The 21240-nt window shown below is 36.7% G+C and overlaps 1 protein-coding gene across 10 annotated transcripts in view; it reads left to right on the top strand.

The window, feature by feature from the left end:
- The window catches only part of APC (APC regulator of Wnt signaling pathway), a 93882-nt gene that overhangs the window by 38562 nt on the left and 34080 nt on the right, over positions 1–21240 (top strand). For all 10 annotated transcript variants that reach the window (XM_085568152.1, XM_085568148.1, XM_085568153.1 and 7 more), the window contains exons 3-6: positions 9346–9430; positions 10310–10511; positions 16166–16274; positions 17731–17844. In XM_085568152.1, coding sequence (XP_085424278.1) covers positions 9346–9430; positions 10310–10511; positions 16166–16274; positions 17731–17844 — 510 coding nt within the window. The remainder of the gene's footprint in view (positions 1–9345; positions 9431–10309; positions 10512–16165; positions 16275–17730; positions 17845–21240) is intronic.

Here is a 21240-nt window from a genome sequence, read left to right as displayed (position 1 = left end):
GGTCATAGGGAACTTGATGGTATTCCTTACTTTGATGAGAACATCTCAGTAACCCTGTGTGGAATTTTAAGGTTCTTGGTTCTTTGATGATTATTCAACTAAAATAATTGTAGAAAATTAAGTGCAGAATAAGTAGTCTTTTTCTTTTTACTTTAGAAAAACAGTAGTGTCTTAGTGAGGTTTCTGCCATTATCGGTATTTCTTTTCAACATAGTCTTAGGTCATGTGGAAAAAACAGTGAGATAGAAGAATTTGACTGATGATTTTCGTGGTGGTATAAATAAACACAGGAGCGTGAACAGCTGCAAAAGAATCTTCTGGGGTTGAGTAAGTGAATTGAATAAGTGGCAAATAAAATTCTGTGGTCAAAAGCATAGAAGAATTGTGGCTTCTAGAAAAGAGCCTTAACTTTATGTACACATGAGGACTGAATTAATATGGCAACAGCATAGAAAGAGGTATTAGAGATACTCTGAATGCCTGAAAAATAAAAGGGCTTTTCCATGTAATGTCAAGTTAGTGCTTAGTTTGGATCCACAGAGTTGTTCTGATATTGGGCATTACTGGGCATAAGTAGGGAAACAGAACATTTATAACTGTGCCAGGATGAATACATGCTGATCAAGAAGAAGAGTATTATGTTCTGTTCTGATGAACGTCCTTAGGGACGACCTAGTAGAGTTCATCATATTAGGTACCAGAAAAATCAAGTGATCTGAAAATCTTCCTGAAGTGGCATGATTGAATAAAACAGGACTTTTCAGGTGAAGACACAGGAGAAGGAGCAGGACAGGACAGATGTTGAGCTCTAATAAAAGATGATAAGTGTTGTGAGGAGAATTATTAGGAAATTAGTAGTTTTCCTGAATACTAGATCTAAGGGCATCAGGGCATCCAAATAACAGTGTGAGATAAACAGTGATAGATTGTTTTGTATCATGTGTTTGCATGTGAGGTAGAACCACTGGAGATGTGGTTTCAGGATGTCTGCAAGTCATGGCCAGAGGGAATCTGAGGAGAGGACATTCAAGAGAAATGAGCAGTAGGTTTTGCTCATGTATCCTCACTAGGCTCCTGCTGTTGGAGTGGAAAGAGGTTGGTTTGGAAATATGTTTGGTCTCTCTCTCTCTCAGTGTTAAGGATTGTGTTTGCTTTTGATTCTGTTCTTGATTCTTGTCTAGAGCACAAGTCATATGAGGAGCAGCTGAGGAAGCTGGGGATGGTCAGCCTGAAGAAAAGCTCATGGGGGACCTTTTCACTCTGTACAGCTTCCTGATAGGAGGTTGTTGGAGAGTTGGGAGTAGGTCCCTTCTCCAAGTAACAAGCAACAGGCTAAGAGGAAATGGCCTCAAGTTGTACTGGGCATGTTTAGATTGGATGTTATGAAAAATTTCTTCACTGAAGGAATTTTCAAGCCCAGGAACACTCTGCCAAGGACAGTAGTGGAGTCACCATCCCTGGATGTATCTAAAGGATGTGTAGATGTGGCACTGAGGGACATGGTTTCATGTAGGACTAGTCCAGTGGCTGCTTTAATGGCTGATCTTGAAGATTTTTCCCAGCCTAAGTGATTCAGTGATTCTGTTATCATCCTGTAATGTCAGTACTATGCTGCTGTGAGGTTGCAGACATTTTGCCACTCTTACGGCATCCTTCAGTTGTGGTATTTATTTGTTTCCCATCATCCTAGGTCTGTCTGTGCGTGCCTGGGTTACAGCTCTTCAGAGAAGAATCCTGTTTACGTGGATACAGACTGTAGTGAAAGAAACTTCTTTTTTTCTCTGCCTGCTTGAAGCAGTTGAACATAGATTTTCCCTCCTTAATTAGCCTATATGTCACCAAGTGATGAGAACTTTCTAGCACACTCTTCATTTGCTCATTGCTATGCAAGGAGTGTACCTCAGAAAGTGGTGTCTCTGTTGAATCTGCCCTTGTCCTGGCATTGTTTCCTTGCAACTTCCAGCCAGCTCTAATAAGTCAACTTCATTTTGTCTGAGTGATTTTTCAGCATTCTGGCTGATATGGCCAAATTTAAGATGTCTGGGGGTTTTTAACACTTTTGTACTCCTGGCTCTTAGGAGTTGTTATTACGGTAGTGCAGGCTCTCCTGTGTTAGCAGAGCTTTTTTTTTCTTCTCTAAACTTACAGGTCTTTAAAAGCATGTTTTGATCTCTACTCGCCTGGCACACAGAAGGTGCTTTGTCCTAATTTCTCTGATACTTCACTGAATTTTGTTGTTCCATTTTAAAGAGCGTTAGGCAGGAACATAAATTCCAGCCATCAATAAAAAGAAATGCAGAAGGATTTGGAAATACTGCATCTTTAGCTGATTTGAAGACAGTAACAAGTGAGGAGTTTGTGTAATAAGTTTCCTGCTTTTGAGAAGGAAGCTGTGTGAGGGAGTCAACCAACTAGTAATTTGCACAACTGAGTTTATTTTTACTCTTTCTCATTTTTAGACTTAAAACCCCAGAACAAACAAAACCCCCAAAAACAAATAAACAAAGGCATTTTATTTGGGTTTTCAGATTGAAATTACAATTTTTAGGCAGGTGATGCCATCCTGATTTTGCCACTTGGTCTGTACATCCTATAATACAACTTTACCTATTCTACAAAAAGGCTTTCCAAAGTCAGTGTGGTTAATGCTCCCAGGATGGATGAAAATATATATTTGTATAACATAGTGTTATTTTCTAATTTGCTACTGCAACGGAAGTCTTTAAATCTATATTTTCGGCATATAGTGTTGTGTGATGAGTGAAGTATTTATCTTGAAAGTTACTCCTTTATAGAAATTGAATCTACAGGAAGAACTGAACATTTTTACTAGATTTTTTTTTTTTTACATTATTAAAAGTAAGCTAAAACTCCATCTTCTTCTGTCAGCTGGATTTCTTAGCTAAGCTGTCTCCTTGAATGACTGTGGTCTCATTATGAGTGAGTCACATACTTTCTGGAAATTGCACTCCCCATCAGAAACACTGTCTTTGGACAGCCAAACTAGTAGGGGAGAAATAAGTGAGAATTACGAGATACACACCTCAGCACTGAACAGACTGCTCAAAATCCAAATGCACTCAGTATAAGCTAACAAAATACTTGCTTTCAGAGTAACCAAACTGTGTTTTGTATTCTGAAATAAAACCATTTTTTAAAAATTAGTGCATTAGCTGTGAATCAGCTAGATGTAGAAATTTAACATTTTACCTGCTTATTAAGGGAGAACATTAGAAACATAAGAGTATCTGACACATTAAAAGTCAGGTCCCTTCCAAAGGGTTGACAACACAGGCACAGCAGGTGCACATATGCCCCTGTTCTCAGTGTGAGCTTCTTTAAGCTTTGAATTCATCCCATTCTGCACAAGTGTAGTAAAAGTTGACAGAATATGGTGTTACCTAGTTTTGTTCTTTGAGTAGCCATGCTAGCTTTCAGATTTTTTCATATTTACTTGTTTTAACTACCTGAATGAACAGCCTTACTGCCTGTACATGATAAAAGCTGGTCTTGTCTGGGAGTGAAATGATGTTTATCTTTTTTTAGCAAATGCATTGTTTGGTGAACAGATAGGGAGAAAAGGGATTGATTCAGCAGTAGCATTCCTTGCCTGTGTTAATATTTGTGAAATAGGTGCTAAATTCTCAGCCTCTATAACTTGTGCTGTGTGAATTCACCCAGTAGTTTCGTTTTCTTATCTGCCTGGTTTTCATATAATTTCAACACATCCTTATCCAGCATGTAAGCACTTGAACTTTTGAAATCTTGCAAGGGAAAGCAGTAATCACAGCAAAAATATGTTCTTGTGATTTTTTTCACCTAATAAGAAGCTGCATCTTCATTTCCAGATTATTTCCCTTGCTCTTAGTTGGATTTTGCATCTGAAGAATGTTTTTTGTGGCTTTTTGTGCCCCATGCACTCCATCCTTTCAGGAGGGAAGAGGTGATACTGTTCTGAAGGCACATGAAGGTGACTGTCACATCAGGATAGTGACACAGGGAATTAAAACACTGATAGCATGGTAGATACTGCAGGAGATAGCACCATGGTTAGATCCTCCAAAATATAACTAATTTTGAAAATAGTGATGTGTATTGATCATTTGACAAATACTAATGTGTTAATGCAAGAAACTGCCATAAGCCAAACTAATTCTTACAAATTGTATCAAGTGATGAATTCTGGGAATTTAGTGACTGCATATCTAATGCAGTCAGGCATCTTTTTAGGCTCACATGAACTAAAAATGTGGTTATAAAAGTCATTTAGCATTCTACAAATCACAGATATGTAACATATCAGTAAATTTATTTAATCTGCAAAGAAGCAGCAGTGGCGTTATATTGTTGGGGGGCTGTGTGTTTCTATGATTTTACAATAAGTAATATTTTTAGATCTTTGCAATTCTTAAGTTTCTACCAGGATCCAAATTGGCTGGAAAATTGAAGAAATATTGTTTACTTTTCTTTTTAGAATTTAGGTGAAATAAAGCTGATGGTACATAAAGTTAATGCCATTACTGTAGACAATCCTCTTTCTGAGCATAAAATCAGATATAACTTTAGTTGACCTGACAGTGCACTTGCACTAAAAACTCGGTACTGTCTTCTGTAAGTGGTTACAGGAAGTGACAGCTCCTGAGCATGGTGGCACTGGGTGAATATTTTCCATTTAGAAAATGACATTGTTGGAAATTAAAATGAACAACATCATTTCACATAAGAAATGCCTTCCTCTTTCTGCAAGGTTGAAAGTTGAGTTGCTCCCATGTTCAACCTCAGTCAGCAGTGCTGTCATTGGTGGTGTTATCATGTGGACCTGGCTACAAGGTCGAGCAGCCTGAGCAGTTCTCAGCACTTGAAGGGCTAGAAGGGCTTCCCACAGGTCTGATTAAGCAGCAGCATAATTCACCAAAATGTGCAGGAGCAAAGAGCTCCTTCCAAGCACTCCCTCAGCCACTATGAATGTTGTACCATATGTGACAGAATTAATGCACTGTCAGGTTTATGTAGATAGGAAAGGTCATGTAAGATCTTGAACTTAAATTTCTACTATCTCTAAAAAAGAATAGTATTCTGATGCCTACCCCTCCACCATGGTTCTGACATTTAATGGTTTTGTGGCATTTGAGTGATGGTTTATTTAGTATGTTACCTTTTTTCCTGCTTTTCTAAATAGTAATTGAAACAACGCTCAGCTCCATTGGAGGTCAAAAATTACTTTCAATTTATTAATTTTATGTTATATTTTCAGCATACGAGGTTAAAAATATGAGTACCGATCCTGTCAGAAATACTGTAATTTAAAAATAATGATGATTTGGTTAACCATGATTTTTATTAATTCGTTATGCATATTCCCATTCTGTATGCTGCTAATAGATGTTGGATTGCTCTCTGAAATCGTGAACACTTTATTTGTGCAATTAAACCTGGTTTTATATTCAAATATTGTAAATACAGTGGTAACCAACATAACTGGCCTATGAGTATTTCTAGTGTGCTGCATCCAGAAGTTTCATATATTTAATTTTCATTGTGATTTTCACAGAATACACATAGCTATGACAAAAGTGAATATAACTAATAAAGCTTAATGTTTAAGGGATAGGGGGGAGAGAATGGTGTTTACAGAAGATCAAACATACCTGAATTGCCATCAAAATGTGTTTTTACATAGACCATATTTTGAAATATTCCCCTAAGTATTAATATTTATACTTACAGTTCCCAAAAATTGAATACACTCTAAGTCTTAACTCCTTGGGATTTCAAATCAGCCATTGTAAGCACTATTCTTCTGTGATTCCTTTCCTTATTAGCTGCTTGAGTAAATTCACAGCCCTTAAACCATGTTATTTACATGAACCCTTACCACTTAGCTGGGTGCATCTACTGTTAGTAAAGGTGCTTTTATTTACCATAGTTGTGCAGTTACATGGTGACAAATCTGACCTCTTTTATTTAATTATTCATAAAGTAAGTTTTATATCAGGATTATATTCACAGAGTCCCAACAAAAAAACCCAACCAACCAGACAAAAAATAGACAATGTTTCATTATGTCACAGTCCAGAGACTGTGAAGACACAAACCCTTTTAAATGATGATGAGTCATAGGGCCTGCTCCATTTCCAAAAACATTCTTTTGTACTTCTGCACAGAACAAGATAAACTAGGTTATACTTAAGTGACCATTAAAGTAATTTGACTTGCATTCTTTGAAAGAACAGAAAAAGCCTTGCAGCCTTTTCTTACAGATTTACATTTGTGTATTGTTTCAGTAAGTCACTGCTAAGTCAATAGAGTTTGCTTAGACTAAAGCTGTAAACCAGTACTAAAAGACTTACTGAAATTTGCATAACTAAACACATACTAATTGAACCTTGGAGAGTATTTTATGCTTTAGCAAACATTATATAAAATTTAATATAAAATTATCATGGAAAAATATATTTTCAAAGCACTCTATATATGTAAACAGCATTAGTGTTGAATCCTAGATTGTAAATAGTTAGTAAGTAAACATTTTCATTAGCACAGTAACAGATAACTTGCCATGTTTCCTCCCGAAGGATTATTGCAGAAAACTTCTCTGTTCCTTATTCAAGTTTAAAATTGCAAATTCCCCTGACTTGTCATTTTAGCACGCAGCCTCATTTTCCACCACTATCTGGCCATAGGGCTGCATCTCCTTCTCTGACCTTTGTCTCCTTTATTTAACTGCCTGTTGAATTGTCAGCTTAGATTTTGAAGTGCACTGTGATGGAGTTTAAAGTTGATGGTCACAGCTCTGTAATGGCATTGTCGCCTTAGCAATAGCACTGTGGAAAAGAAATGTAGAAAAATACAGGAAAACTAACTTGAAAAAAACTGCATGTGCTGTTGAAGGAAAAAGGGAGTTCTTAAGTTTCTAAATTCTAAATACAAAAGCTAAAAGTTAAAACTTAACTTTCTGAATTGAAACAGAAAATTCGAGCGAAGTGATTTAGTGTGCTAGTGTTTAACTGGTGCCAGTATTTAGAAAAGAGCAGTCCCTTGCTGCCTGGATGCCTCAGTCATGTAATTTGGTAGGGCAGGAAAAGCTGATGGTAGTTCCATCTTAGAGCAGGAAGATTCATCACATAGGGAAGTATCCTGAACATGCTGAAACAGCAGATGTGGCACACATGTGAGAGAGAGGCTTCTAAAAAGGGAATGGAGGGAGAGGTGCGATTTTCGATTTTTCCCTAAAGTGCTGTTTTCAGAGAAAAATGATTCATTAGTTATTTAAATTTGTCCAAGTTTCCAGTAACTCTCAAGACCACTTCACATATCCACACTGCCCTTTTAGACTTTAAGCCAAGACTGCTATCTGCAGGTCTGCCCTTGCATCACACTGTGCAGGAGCCCTTCTTTGAAAAACACCACATCAGTTGTTTGTCTGCCTTTGCTGACAGGGCAGATGTTATGTATACAGATGGCTGTATGGCTGATGAGGGTGCCCTTGAACATACTTAAAAGCAGAAGCACAGGGAAGATGTCTTTCCAAGAGTATGGACTTTATCACCCCAGGCTTGATCCTAAAGGCAAAACTGATGTTAAAAGGCAACACAGTAGGTGAATTGTGTTGAGGACCCAGCACACACTCAATCTGTATTTCAGGGTTTTGTCTTTGGACTAGTTTCAGCCTGATGGAATGAATGCCCATCAGCAGACCTGGGTGAAACTGCTGGCTTGGCTTGATCCAAAAGGAATTTGTTTCATGCTCTGAGATACCTGCAGTGGGAATCCAGGTACAGCTGGTGTGGAAGGATGGAAGTCTGGCATCAAATTGGTCCAAACTAAGCCATTAATGTCTTAGGTGGACAAACACCTTGACTCTTACCAGTAAACTGGAAATTTGGGTGTCTATACTCCGGAATTATTCTTCCCAGAGACGCATGGCAGCGGCTGCAGCACCTGGGCTGGTGCCATTTGGTCTGAGTCTAGGGCTTGAGATTATTTCCCCAGAACTCTGCACAATTCTGTACTCAAAATCCTTTTACTCTTCTCACTTTTTTTTTAGTAACAAGTAACAACACTTTGAATAGAAAAAAGCTTATCACTGCACTGCTTAAAAAAAGAATCTTGACTTTTTGTAGATGCCAAAGGTTTTTTTCCTCTTGAAAAGAGAATAATGTATTTAAAAGATACATTCTATGTAAGTTGCAAAGATACATTCTGTGTAAGTTCCAGTAATATTGACAGTAAGGTATGGCAGACTCTTAAAAACTTTTGTATGGGCATATTTTTAAATTGTCTAGAATTCATTAGTTTTCAGATCTAAACAAAACTACAATCCTGTGTACAGAGTCCATATATGAAAATTACAGAATACCTTCCATTAATTCAGAATTGTTTAATTCAGGTTTAACCTCCTGACTATTGCTGCTTCTAAAAATATTTTCTATGGCACAGTATGAAAAATGATATTTTAAATTTCAGTAAGGGCTTTTTGCCTTGTAGCCAATCTTTTTTATTTGTTCTTGCTATTGATGCATCTGTCATGATGATATTGAAAAGACTTTCACTAACTTGCATTTAATTTCCTACGTGAATTTAGGCCACTGAGCATTCAAGACCTGGGGCTTACCAGACCCCTTTAGTGTAATAGTCATTGTTTACTATGATTTTTTTGTAGATCAGAACTATTTCCTTCAGCTGTATAATTTTATCATATGTAGTTTCAATAGCACATGGCAGTATTCTCATATTTGAAGCTTCAGCTGCATGAAGGAATTTACATCTCTTTCTGGTGGGCCTGATGGTGGTTGAAATAGAAGTAGTAATAATACAAATAATAGGTGCCATGAAGGAAACCTAAATCTTTTGCTTCCAGGCATGGTAATGGTAGCATTTGTACTAATAATAACATGATTCTTTTTGCGGGTTTACAGTGGTACTAAAGCCTCAAAGAAAAATCCTGGGGATTGCCTCTAGTCAAGATACTTTTCTCTTAGTTACATATTCAAAATTTATTTTTACAAGACTGGCTGATTTCTCTGTGTTTACATTTATCCATCTCTTAATTCAAAATAACTGGTATTCACTTTGAGAAGAATTTTCAAATAATCCAATAGATTGAACTGCCAGATAGGTTTATGCAAGATACACTTTGCATCATGACAGTGCTGGGGTAAACATTGTAGAACATATCTGATGGGAATTAAAGTTATGACTCTTGATCACTGCTCACATAAAATATAATTTACATCAGTGTCTCAGTAGCTGTTAGATGAATGTGCACTTTAGGGTAGGATAGGATGTATTTACCTTGTGTGTTACTATTGTAAGGATTTCTTAATTAGGCTTAATTTCTTATAGGAGGTACTGAAACAATTACAAGGAAGTATTGAAGATGAAACAATGGCATCTTCTGGACAAATTGACTTACTGGAGCGACTTAAAGGTAAATCTAGAATTATGTTTTAAGTAGATTGATTTCTTTGTCTATTGTTTTTAGTTTGTGATAAAATTTTTGGAGTCAATTGTATCTTCTTTCCAGCACTAACCTTGATGATTAGGCATAGTCTCAGTGCCTGAACATTTTTGCTAAACATTTTAAGACACATTCTCAGGAAAAAAAAAGTTTCTCCATTTATACTTTTGCTACTGTAACTCTAGGATTTCATATGAATTATGTTTGATATAACTCACATTTCTTCAGAAAAAAAAAGTAACAGTTGGTGTAGTTCCAGCAATTTTCTAAATTTGTTTGCATATCCTGCACTCTCCATGTCATATTACTGGAATTGTTTCTGTCATTCTGCTTATTTATGCCGCCTTCCCTATAGCACGGGCTGGAATGTGTGTATCCTGTTGTATGGGAAGTGCCAGCAAGCCCAGACCACTAACTCCCTGTATTCATCCATCATCCTTGCCACTGACCCTGAAATTTCATAGGGATGAACAGGGTAGTCATCTGTTACATGATGGTGAAACATTTGCAGGACCTCCGGAAAAGAAATTGTTAGGAAGTGGGTCACAAGGTAATTCATATGATGTTTATGCAAAACTCTGTCCATTTCTTAAGTCCTCTGGGAAAGAGGCAGGCAGGCTTTTGTAGGATACTGTTCTGATTGCCAGGATTGTAGTTTGGCCATCTGGTCAGATAACTGCTGTTCTCCTAGTCCACCATATCCATTGTTTTTGTTCACAGTATTTTTGCTGCATTTCTGTGCAAAATGCTTCCATAAAAAAACACATGGATTTGTTCGGGAAGTAAGAAATGATCTTTTTGTGCTACTGAACCTTCAGCTCTGAAAAATGTTTGCTGTTTATTATCCAGAACTGAATTTGGAAAGCACCAGCTTCGCTGGGGTGAAGTTAAGGCCAAAGATGTCCGTGCGCTCATATGGGAGCCGGGAAGGGTCCGTGTCCAGCCGCTCAGGGGAGTGCAGCCCAGTCCCCATGGGGTCATTTCCAAGAAGAGGCTTTATGAATGGAAGCAGAGAAAGCACTGGTTACTTAGAAGAGCTAGAAAAAGAGAGGTAAATTTATTTTTCTTCCAATATGGATTGACTTCTAATCTTAATGTGGAAGTTTACTGACACACTTAGTATTTAGCTGTCACGAATACGGTTTTGATCAGTGGTGTATTCACCTATCATTAACCTTGACAGATAAAAAACCAGGAATCTACATTTTATTAAATGCATATGCAGAAAAATACTTTAAAAATCACGAAGTATCATTCAGTTTCTACTGCTTTTTCATTTGTGCATTTCATTGTTACTCTTTGCTGGCTGAAGGGTTTTTTTGTTTTGATAAGCAGGTTGTCACTGTCTCACATATATTTAAGTAGCAAGGGTGCAGTGTTCTTCCATATCGCCTCGCCACTGTTGCTAAATGCTGAAGCTGTAACAAGATGATGGTTAAATAGTTTTCTCTTGTTTCCAAATGATTGTTTAGTATCATAACTGGTTTATCAATTATTTACTGTTAGCAGACATTTACCTTGTTACTCTACACTCTCAGCAAATGCATCAACCAAAGCACGTGTTCTTATCTTCAAGATGTTGTTCCCATCAAATGTTTTGTATCGACAAAATCCTGGAATTTCTTTTCTTGAAAGGCAGTGGTACCCATTTATAGGAAGAACATACTTTCAAGTCACAATACAGAATTGTAGCACTTCATCAGTCACTTACAAAGGAAATGCAAAGTTAAGAGACATGCAGCTGTTTCCACTGAACCCATCTTTATTTCTTAAAATGAATCTGACTAAAATACCAGATGTTTTCAGAAGCCCATCTGCAAGACAGGGTTTCCTAAAGATTCTTTCCTACTTAATGGATGGGATATCAAGCTGTGGGCTGCAAAACCAGATAAACTGCAATACAGTATTTTTATGCCTAGTAGACATTAACTAGCAAAAAAATCCAGTTTGAAGTTGTAATAGAAAAGCTTTATGGTTAACGAGCATGTTGTGGATAGCCCTCTAGAAACCCCTTCTCTAAAGGATTTTCTCTGGAGTTCAGCAAAATTTTTGCAGCTAAGACCTGAAAGGACAATGCTTTTCTCCCAAGATCCAGGTCCCTGGTGTTTTTGGTCCTATCAGCAGAATAAAAGTAACTGCCCTGGGTCCATACTGAGCCTGTTGTAGCAACCACTCAATTTTTTAACTTTTAGCCAGAACCACCACTAATGACACTTGTTCTATTGCATAAAATGTAGATTTCTGAGGAGCTGTATAAGAATATTTAGAAATTTGTGAATCTTATTTCTTGTTCATCTTATTCTTCATGAGTCTGATGTGTTTGTTATTTACTGTCTTAACAAACTGTGCATTTGCTTGTATTATTCCAGTGCTGTGTTTTACTACAGGTGATACTAAAATCTTTAAACATAGTTGGAACTTTCAGTGTGGTTCCAGTGAACCCCTGCTCACTTGGAACAAGCAGTGTTTATAGCAGCCAGAGTTCTTTAAGGTGATTAGCACCTCTGATTTATGATCTGTGATCTTACCCCATCCTGGTGGATTCTGAGGTGATTGTTCTTAGGACATTTTTCTTGGCAGTGAAGACAGCTTAGGCAGTAAACCAGCCTGTGTTTAAATAATGCTGTAGAAAAGGGATGAGGATGTTTTAATTTCAGAGTAGCTTAGACACTGTTACTGTCATAGCTGATGGAGTAAATATTTGTGCTGATGGAGAAGATGGATATATGGAGGCATGGCTAGATCACATCTGGCTTCATTATTAGTAAAATGACAGATAATGCAAAACTGCTCTGTTCTTTCAGCTGTTTCAGGGTACAAGTGGAAGCTTGTAGGGCTCTGGTAAGAACCCTGGTTAGCTAAATTAATCACAACTTGGGGGCTATAGGACTGTACATCTAAAACCACTGCCATTTCTAAAAGAAAAAAAGAAAATTAAACACTTATTTTCCTGTGTTTTGTGTATGAATTTGTTTGGCATATTTACTAAATTTCTGTGTCTCTAAATGTAATATATATTTGCTAATCAGTTTTGGATTTTTGCACTTAAGCAGACTTTCAAGAACGTGTTAAACTTGACAAGCATAAAATAATTTAGAATAAAATAACACTTTGTAGAAATATGCAGCAGGAGACCATTTCCATTCAGTATTTTAACATGCTGGTACAATATATGCTACTTAAGGGCAGCAGTGTTTGTGTGAGGACTACATGATGTATTAAAATATTTACAGCAATTTGGTGGGCACCTGGCATCCAGTCAGGATCAACCCACCACTTGACTGAAAGTGAACTTATGAGAGGAAGACAATTTATCAATTGATTCGCCTGCTAGAATAAAGATGAAATTATTGGCACATATATAATTTTCTTGGCTCTCCTCTAATTCCAAAGTTTAAAAAAAAGACAAAGAGAAAAATGGGCAGTGGCAGCACTGTGCTTTTAAATTGCCAGTTTAGAATATTCTAATCATGAAATATCTCTTGTTTTCTCTGGCTGTTTCAATGTATACTTGATACTTATATCAACGAGAAATTTTTTCAGAGTCCACTGCAGGTTAATTTTTTTGTGTGTTTGCCCTTGGCAATTTAGCAAATTTAATAATCTCACATTTTTAAATTCTGTAATTGGCCACTAAAGATGACAGTCTTCTCTGAAATGTTATATATTTTATATGAAAATGTTTGCATTCTTTATTCCTTCTGGCTTGTGCCATTTGTTTTTTTATTTCCTTGATGTTGATTTGGAGCATTTTCTATCTTGTGGTTTCTTTCTTCCATTGTGTTTCTCCTTTTGGCTGGCCAGTAGAACTGACCTCAAACTTTACAGCATCAGCAGTGCTTTTCAAGATGTTATTTTATCTCCCACCAATTGAAGTGAAAGTATTAATTATAGTTGTAGTTTACATAATACAAGTAGAGTAGCATATAGTTTGTTTCCCTTTCCCTTTTAGCCAGGAATAATATTGACATAATCATGCAGAAAATACTTGAAAAAGAAGTCAAGAGTTTTCTGCATTCATTCAGCTTCCTCTATTGCTGGGAGCTTCAAAAGTGCCATGTGAGAGGTCTTTGAAAAACCCACCCTTCAGAAGAACAGCTCAAATTGAAAACATTCTGTTAACTCATAAAAATATTGTAAAGTTCCAAAAGCTTTCCCCATTTGCTGTGCTGAATTCTCAGTGAACTTGACAGGGTATGACAGAGAACAGAATTTTCTCTGATGCTGTGAGAGTCCTAATGTAAACATCTTAGGGGTATAAAAAAGGTGAAATAACTGCGCTGGTTTTTTCCATCTTGTTTTTCATGACCAGTAGCAGCTCTTCCACTTTAAATCCTCTCCTAACGCCGAGAAGCTCCAGAAGGCTGAGAAGCAGCTGTACTTCTAGTTGGAATAGTATCTGAGAGCAACGTTAAACGGGGGGAGCAGCTTATCAGACACATCTACAGAGAACTGCTGCTTATTGCTGCTTATTTTCATGGAAACTGAAGTGCTGCCTGCTGTAGTTGTAGCAACCCTTCAGGTTCTGTGCTGGGTGAACCTAGAGACTGCCAAAACCTGAATTCTCATGGAGCAGTGATACCAAACTAGTAATCCCATATGAAGCATCACTTCAGAAAACAAAATGACAATATTAAAACAAGTCACCCTCGGGTTATGCATTATGTTGTTTATGCAGCACTGATGGTTCCTAAGTTATTTTCTTGCTTCCAGCATCTATTGGGCATGTCAAAACAGATTGAATGACACACTGTGTCACATTCTGAGTACCCTACATTTCCTAAGAGGAACTTAATCACATGTTTATGTAGCTGAAAGTAATCCCTCCAGTTTCTGCTACCAGTTCTCTGACATCCGGAGGCAGAATTAGTTAGTCCTTTCACATTTGCAAGTCCTCAAAAGCTAAAATACTTTTTATAAGGATTGCATTAATTGTGCTTTTGCAAATTTTATTCCACATCTTGGACACAACTGGTGCCTGGGCACTCAAGATGGTAAAAAGGGAAGCCATGCAGAATTCCAGTCTGTACAGAGATTAGGCACTAGGGCTGTGTGGCAAGAGAATGGGCAGGTGAGAGGCAAAAAAGCTTCCTCAACGAGCTTTCCCCAAGCACCATCTAGTAGTTTTCCCTTCAGTCTGTCTTAAGGACTTTAGGAATTTCTGCCAGCCACATCCTTCTGACTGAAGAATTACTGCCGTCCTGTGATAGTGCTCCACTTACCTGCCAAATTATGGTAATTGTTTGTTACTTCTTTTCAATAATTTTTATTGTAAACCTTGGCATCCTTAAATCTGTTCCAACATGACTGTTTGATCAAGTCTGGAAATTTATGTCATTTTGTTCATGTTTACAAACATTTAGCACTCTTAGATGTGTGTAGTTTTCCAGTGTCACATTCAAGCGGAGGGATCCTCTAATTAAATTTTCCATTTGCACGCAGGCCAAGCCACTTGTATAGGATATGGAATAAATGTTTAAATCATCAAAATTAGCTTGAAATATTTTTAAAGCAGGAAATAAGTCATATTATTTTAAATACAAATTTTAAATTTTTTCTTCTTTATTCTGTGTGGAACATTAATTACCTTCTCAAATAATGTCTGTGATTCATTATCAGAATAGTCAGGGGAAATTTGTACTTTTGCTGTATGCTGTGTAATTGTTCCTTAATGACTTACAAGAATTATTCATAATGTGTTTGTGTGCTTTATTAAAGGTTCATTTGCTCAGAACTGCTGGAGCCAGGGAGGGATGCAAAAGTTAAGGGATGGGAAATAATACTGGGCAAACTTGTATGCAGCTTTCTGTCTTCTGGCTAAGTGTTGGTTTTGTCATCTCTGTTAATGAGCAATATTAAAACATCAGAAGGAAGAACAGTACTCACAGAAAGCATTAGAAAGAAAATAATAAACTTGTATTAAAAAAAGGAGTGGCTTTTCTGTTTATTCCTACTAGCCAGATTTTGCTGAAAAATTTTGGTGTATATTTTGAGGAGTATTGTAGACATGAGCATTATTTTACTATATTCATGAGATTTAGAATTATATAAAATTCAGTTCTTTAAGGATTGATACAAGTAGTATGTGAAATTTTTAAATAATTTTTTTCCTTGGTAGTCTGCATATATTACTCATTTTGTCTTTCCCAGTTATTACTCAGGTATGCAGTATGCTTATGATACCCATTTAAAATATATTTAATAGCTGTAAATATAGCTTGTCTATAACATTTGGTGGAAAATACTGGTTTAAAATATTTTAGACACTCACAGAAATGGCTTATTTTGTGTGCTTTACCCATAGTTTTGCTATGGGTGACAAAACAAGTAAAAGGACAGTGCAAAGGTGAAGATTCTCAATTCAGTAATTCAGGATTGAGGGTTGTACATGACCTTTTCTTAAATGCTGTTTGCACTATACAAAGTATATTTTTGAAAGAAGCTGGGTACAACTTAACACACCATTAATAACTGGTTTTGCTTTCACAAAAGATCTCTTAGCGTTGGATTTTTAGAGTAGTGATTTTTAGAGAAATATGTATATTTTTCTGTCTCATAGATAAGAACCTGAAATGCTTAGCACAGATGATTGGATAGGTTGATTAGCCAGGACCAGGGAACTGAACTCAAATGGTGCCTTCTTTAAACTTCCAGATGGAAATGAGGTGTTAATGATGAGAAACTTCCTCCTTCTGCTTTTAATAGATCTCTGTTGCTTGCGGAGCTTGAGAAGGAAGAGAAGGAAAAGGACTGGTATTATGCCCAGCTTCAGAACCTGACTAAAAGGATTGATAGTCTCCCTCTTACTGAAAATGTAAGTACCTTCTGAGTGCTTGGTGAGATGTCGTGTGCTACAGTCTCTGTTTAGATGCTGTGTGTATTTAATTAATTTGGTGGCATTCTCTACTATCACTTTAGTTCAAAATTTTTTTTCATTCGGTATGTAATGATAACTTAGCTTAAATGATGCATTTCCTATAGAATTCTACACATCAAAATTCATACATATCATATAAATGTCAGTGAAAACAGAGGAACATTGAGAAGTCATTATGACAAATTAATTGACAAATTAATGACAAATGCATGTCAGTACACTTCCTTAACTCTGTTCTCCCCTGTTCCCCTGTAAAGTGATTCTATAGCAAACTCTCTTCTCCCCGGTAAAGTGATTCTATAGCTTATGCTGGTGTTGCTGTAAGGTTTTACTGTGGCATCTCCAAAGCATTTACATTCAAGTCACCGTTACCTGGGATAATAATGTCTGATATCCCACATAATGTAGGATTTCCTGTTAGATGTCAGCAACATGGATGTATTTCAAGTGCATCCTTCACACATAGAGTTGGGAAGGTGTGGTTGAAAGAGTCACACCTGATGAAGGATCAGTCAGCCTTCTGGAACTGGAAACAGACAGCAGAAGCACTTCTTTGGTGGGTAGAACTAACACTTGAGTCATGGCCAAGCTTAGCAGAGTACCACAACCAAGGGAGAAGGCATGAAAAAGATTTTGAGGAACTTCAGCCCATTCTCAAAGCACTGTCAGCTCTGTGTCAATCTGTTGTAAATTTTAAGGTCTTCTTCTCTGTTCCATAGATAATGAGTTCACTTAGCTACTCTTAGGATTAGAATGCACTACTTAACATCCACACTAAAGACCTTTTGTGGCAATTTATATCCATTACTGCCTAGGCCAGACACAGCAAACTGACATTTGGTTCTTGCAGATGATTGTCTTGTTTTGACTTTCTGAATTGACCTTGGTGAAGTCTTCTGGAAAGACTGCTCTTGGAGACTTACTTATTTACAGACTGAGTAATAGACCAAAGCCAGTGAAGGGCTTTGCTTCTGCCTCAAAATATCTTTTAGTTCAAAAGTCCTCCCTTAGGCTGTATTGCTGCTCTTAGGTCTAACACTTGTGCTCTTTTCACAGGGAGTGCAGTAGCTTAATACTTTTGAATAGTTTTGAAAATGCCAATTCAGATGGCACACATCACAATTTTGTTGGTAGCAGCCAGATATTCCTGTAGGGAATTATGATTTCATAGTGCTTATTTATTATATTCAGCAATTTGACAAAACTCAGGTATAGTCTGCTGCTTGAACATCATTGCGTTCTTGTTTCTCTAATGCAGTCATGTTTTAAGAGTGTATTACTCTGTTTTATGAAATTTATTATAGAAAAGTAATGGTCCTGCTTTTTGTTCTGAGAAATACATTGTTTACATCAATAGTATTTGCTAAATGCCTTCCCTGTACTCTGGTTTCAGTTCTCCTTGCAAACAGATATGACCAGAAGGCAGCTGGAGTATGAGGCCAGGCAAATCAGAGCTGCAATGGAAGAACAGCTGGGCACTTGTCAGGACATGGAGAAGCGAGCACAGGTAGAGTTTGCCTTCCACCATTAAAAGCAAGGGGAAAAGTTTTCCTGCATATTTATTAAATTACTGGTAATTGTATCTTTAAACTGTATGTAAACACAGCATTTAGTTAGCCTTTCAAATACAAAATAGAATCAGGACATAAGAAATAATAGGGCAAGAAGTACCCTCATCTGCCTGTTGTAAATAATCCTTTGGATTCAGCAGATGTAGACAATCTATCAAAGATAAAATACTTTTTAATTATAATTTCCTTACAATTTACTACCATTTTACCTTCACAAAAGCCACTGTATTTGCAACTGCTTTATTTTGCATCTTTTTTGCTGTGTTTCTTCATGCTTCTGAGTTTAGAATAAAATCCAGCTACTGTTAAGTTTCCTTAGCCAGAAAAGATATAGCAGGGGATAATCTTTTCAAACAAGATGTTCAAGTAAAATGTAATTCAGTTACATATCTGGGAGTTTTTCGCTCTCACCAAGAGTTGTTTTGCATTCATGATGATGATATGTACATACCTAACCACATGGCCCACCTGTTTGGAAGTATAAATCAGAATGCAATCATGTACAAATTATAAATTAAATAATCAGTTGGTTGCTGGTTATAAGAAATAATCCTCCATTGCAGAAAAGCAACAATTTGGATTATTTATTACCATTTATTTCTAGATGTATTAAATAACCAATTTAGTAAGATTTTAGGGTTTTATGGTGAATATGATGATAATCAGTATTTTCAGTAGAAAGTCTTTTTAGACATTACCTCCCTTGCTACGTTGACTCAACACGAAATTTTACTACATGAGAAACATTTCTAATTTGGCTTTACATTTAAGTTAAAGCAACTGTACTGATTACAAGAGGTAATTAGAATAGTTGTTTTAAAGTGAGTAATTTAGTGGACTTTTCAGAAAACTCTGACAGTTGAAAGTATTTAGCCACGGAGATACCCTGCAGCTGTGGGTTACGTGTGCAGGGCTGTGCAGGCGTTTGGCTGATGCTCTCAGGCAGGCCCAGGTTCAGGCTGCGTGGGGAGTCACTGGCTTGGTCTGGGAGCTGTAGGGCAGTTACTGAGGGTTATCAGCAGGGGTGATGCCCTGCACAGTTTCAGCTGTGCAGTTTGTACCAGCCTGTCCCCAGTGAAGGTCCTGCACAGCAAAACTCCTGGGAAAGTTCTGCTGCTGCTAACTTGCTTAAGTTAGAGGAAGATGAATTAAGCTAAACAGGCAGGCTAGGCTGCTGGCAGCATCCTAAATGCACTTGGGCAGGGATTAAAAGAAATTATTCAGACACACAACTTGGCTGTAGTCATCTCACTATGTGGAAGTAATCAAGTTGACCCTGAATTTGCTTCTTCCTTGATTTTTGAAGGGTTTTAATTTTAGTGGGGGGAAGAATGCTGCCAAGATCATGTTGAAATATATTATGGGCTTCTGAATTAATGTTTGACATGGAGTCTGTCACAGCTGTTTCACTTTCTCTCTGTATGTGCGTAGCACTTACATGCAGAAATTACAGTGCCTATTATAGAAAGATTATTATATATAATAATATATATATTATAAAATGATTATATAAAGATTATTGAATACAAAGTAACTGCTTCTGCATGTGCTGCTTGTGAATTTATCTGGTATTCCTCTTGATTTCTGTCTGCCAAGGACCAGTGCCAAAAATGTGTAGACGCTCACTGATATGCAAATGCATAAGAGCAATTTGTGCATTATTTCACTGTGATCTTTAAATGTGCAAAATGAAACATTTGTATTTGGCAAGGATATTCAACTTGTTAGTTTAACCATTTTCTTTCTGCTCAATATTTTCTTTCCACCCAGACTGATTGGGATACACAATACTGTTCAAAATGCAGGCTTAAGGGAGGGAACATTTCAGCCACATAAAGGTTGGCGTTGCAGACATCTTAAATTAAGAGTCCCAGAGATTATTCTGTGAGAGAGCTGATAACCTGCAGTTGCCCAGGTTGCACTTTTGCACTTTTCTGTAGCTGCCCTTTCTCGTGAACTTTTAAACAATGGCTTTCTTCCATTTTTTGTGTGGCATGATTTGGCTTTGTTTCCTTCTGAAGCAACTTAACTTAGCAGCTCACTGTTGATGTCTTCTATGAAGATTGCTCACAAGCACATGCCCAGCAGTTGTTCAGAAAGATGGATAAGAAGGCTGTTGACAAATTATTTCAGCTAGTTTAATGATTTACACTAACTTTTAAACTTGTAGCTATTATCTGAAGCCAGTAACTTCACATAGTAGTGCTTACTTGAAAAAAAGGAAAAAAGCATTCTTAACGATGTTTTATTTTTACTTTTCTTATTTCTTCAAATGTTGAAGCCAATATATTTAGTAATAAGTAGTAGCAAACTTAATTTCTGTAAGATATATTTAAAAATACTTCAATTCTAAGACTGAATTCATGTTCACATAGAATTTATTTTTCCTTCAAGTCAGACCAAAAAGGATCTTTTTTTTGAGGTTAAGAGTTCCTTAAAATCTTACATTAAATTACCATTCTTAAAAGAATTGATCCCAAGATCTCTAAAAGTTTGCTAAAGCAGCAGACCACTAAAGATAAAAGAAATTTAGATCCTGGAGTTTCACACAGATAAAGATTTCAGTACTGTTACATTTATATGATGGTCTTGTATGTATACCAAGCCATTAACGCATTTGTCTTTTCTTTATGTTTATTTTGGAAAAAACCCAACCAAACAAAGAAGGCAGACAACATTTAATAAGCAAAATGTTATTCCTTATTTTTGCTTTCTATATAGCGATTATTTTTCTGTCACTGTGAGTGTGAAGGAATTTTATTTTTGTTTTGTTAGACACATTTCTGGGACAGTAAAAGCCAAATAATTCATAACTTCAAAGGTAAAGTTACTTTCTGCAAATATTTTATGTTAATAAAAATTACAAGTAAATATAATAATAAATAGGAGTGTAGTTGAACAAATAGAAATCAAAGGTGATATTGCTCAAGTAGGTTCTAAAGTTAAAAACGTTGCTTGTTCCATTGTTTTGCCCATTTGCCATTAGGCTCTACCTCTTTGTGGCAAGAAATGCGTCCCTTTTTTCTGTTTCTACGGTGTTTGGCACAAAGTACGGTCCTGGTTAGTGGAACTCCCCAGTTTCCCTGTACTAGAAGAAAATTAATTACAAGAATGATCTGATGTTTAAATCCCTGAACTGAAATTGGAAAAGGTGGATAGAATTCCTGTCCCTTTGGAGGACTCAGTTAATAATACTTGACAAATCATTCAATATTTAATTGTTTCCATCTGCACAGCTTTTTTTCCCTGTGTTTAGGTGCATATATAAAGATATTCAGATATTCTTGATGCCCTTTATTGGCTATGTTGGTGGTTACACAGAAAGAAACTCA

The sequence above is a fragment of the Lonchura striata genome, chromosome Z (genome assembly GCF_050655825.1).
Source record: "Lonchura striata isolate lonStrDom1 chromosome Z, ASM5065582v1, whole genome shotgun sequence".
In the NCBI taxonomy this organism is placed as follows: domain Eukaryota; kingdom Metazoa; phylum Chordata; class Aves; order Passeriformes; family Estrildidae; genus Lonchura; species Lonchura striata.
This window is presented reverse-complemented; position numbering and strand designations above follow the sequence as displayed.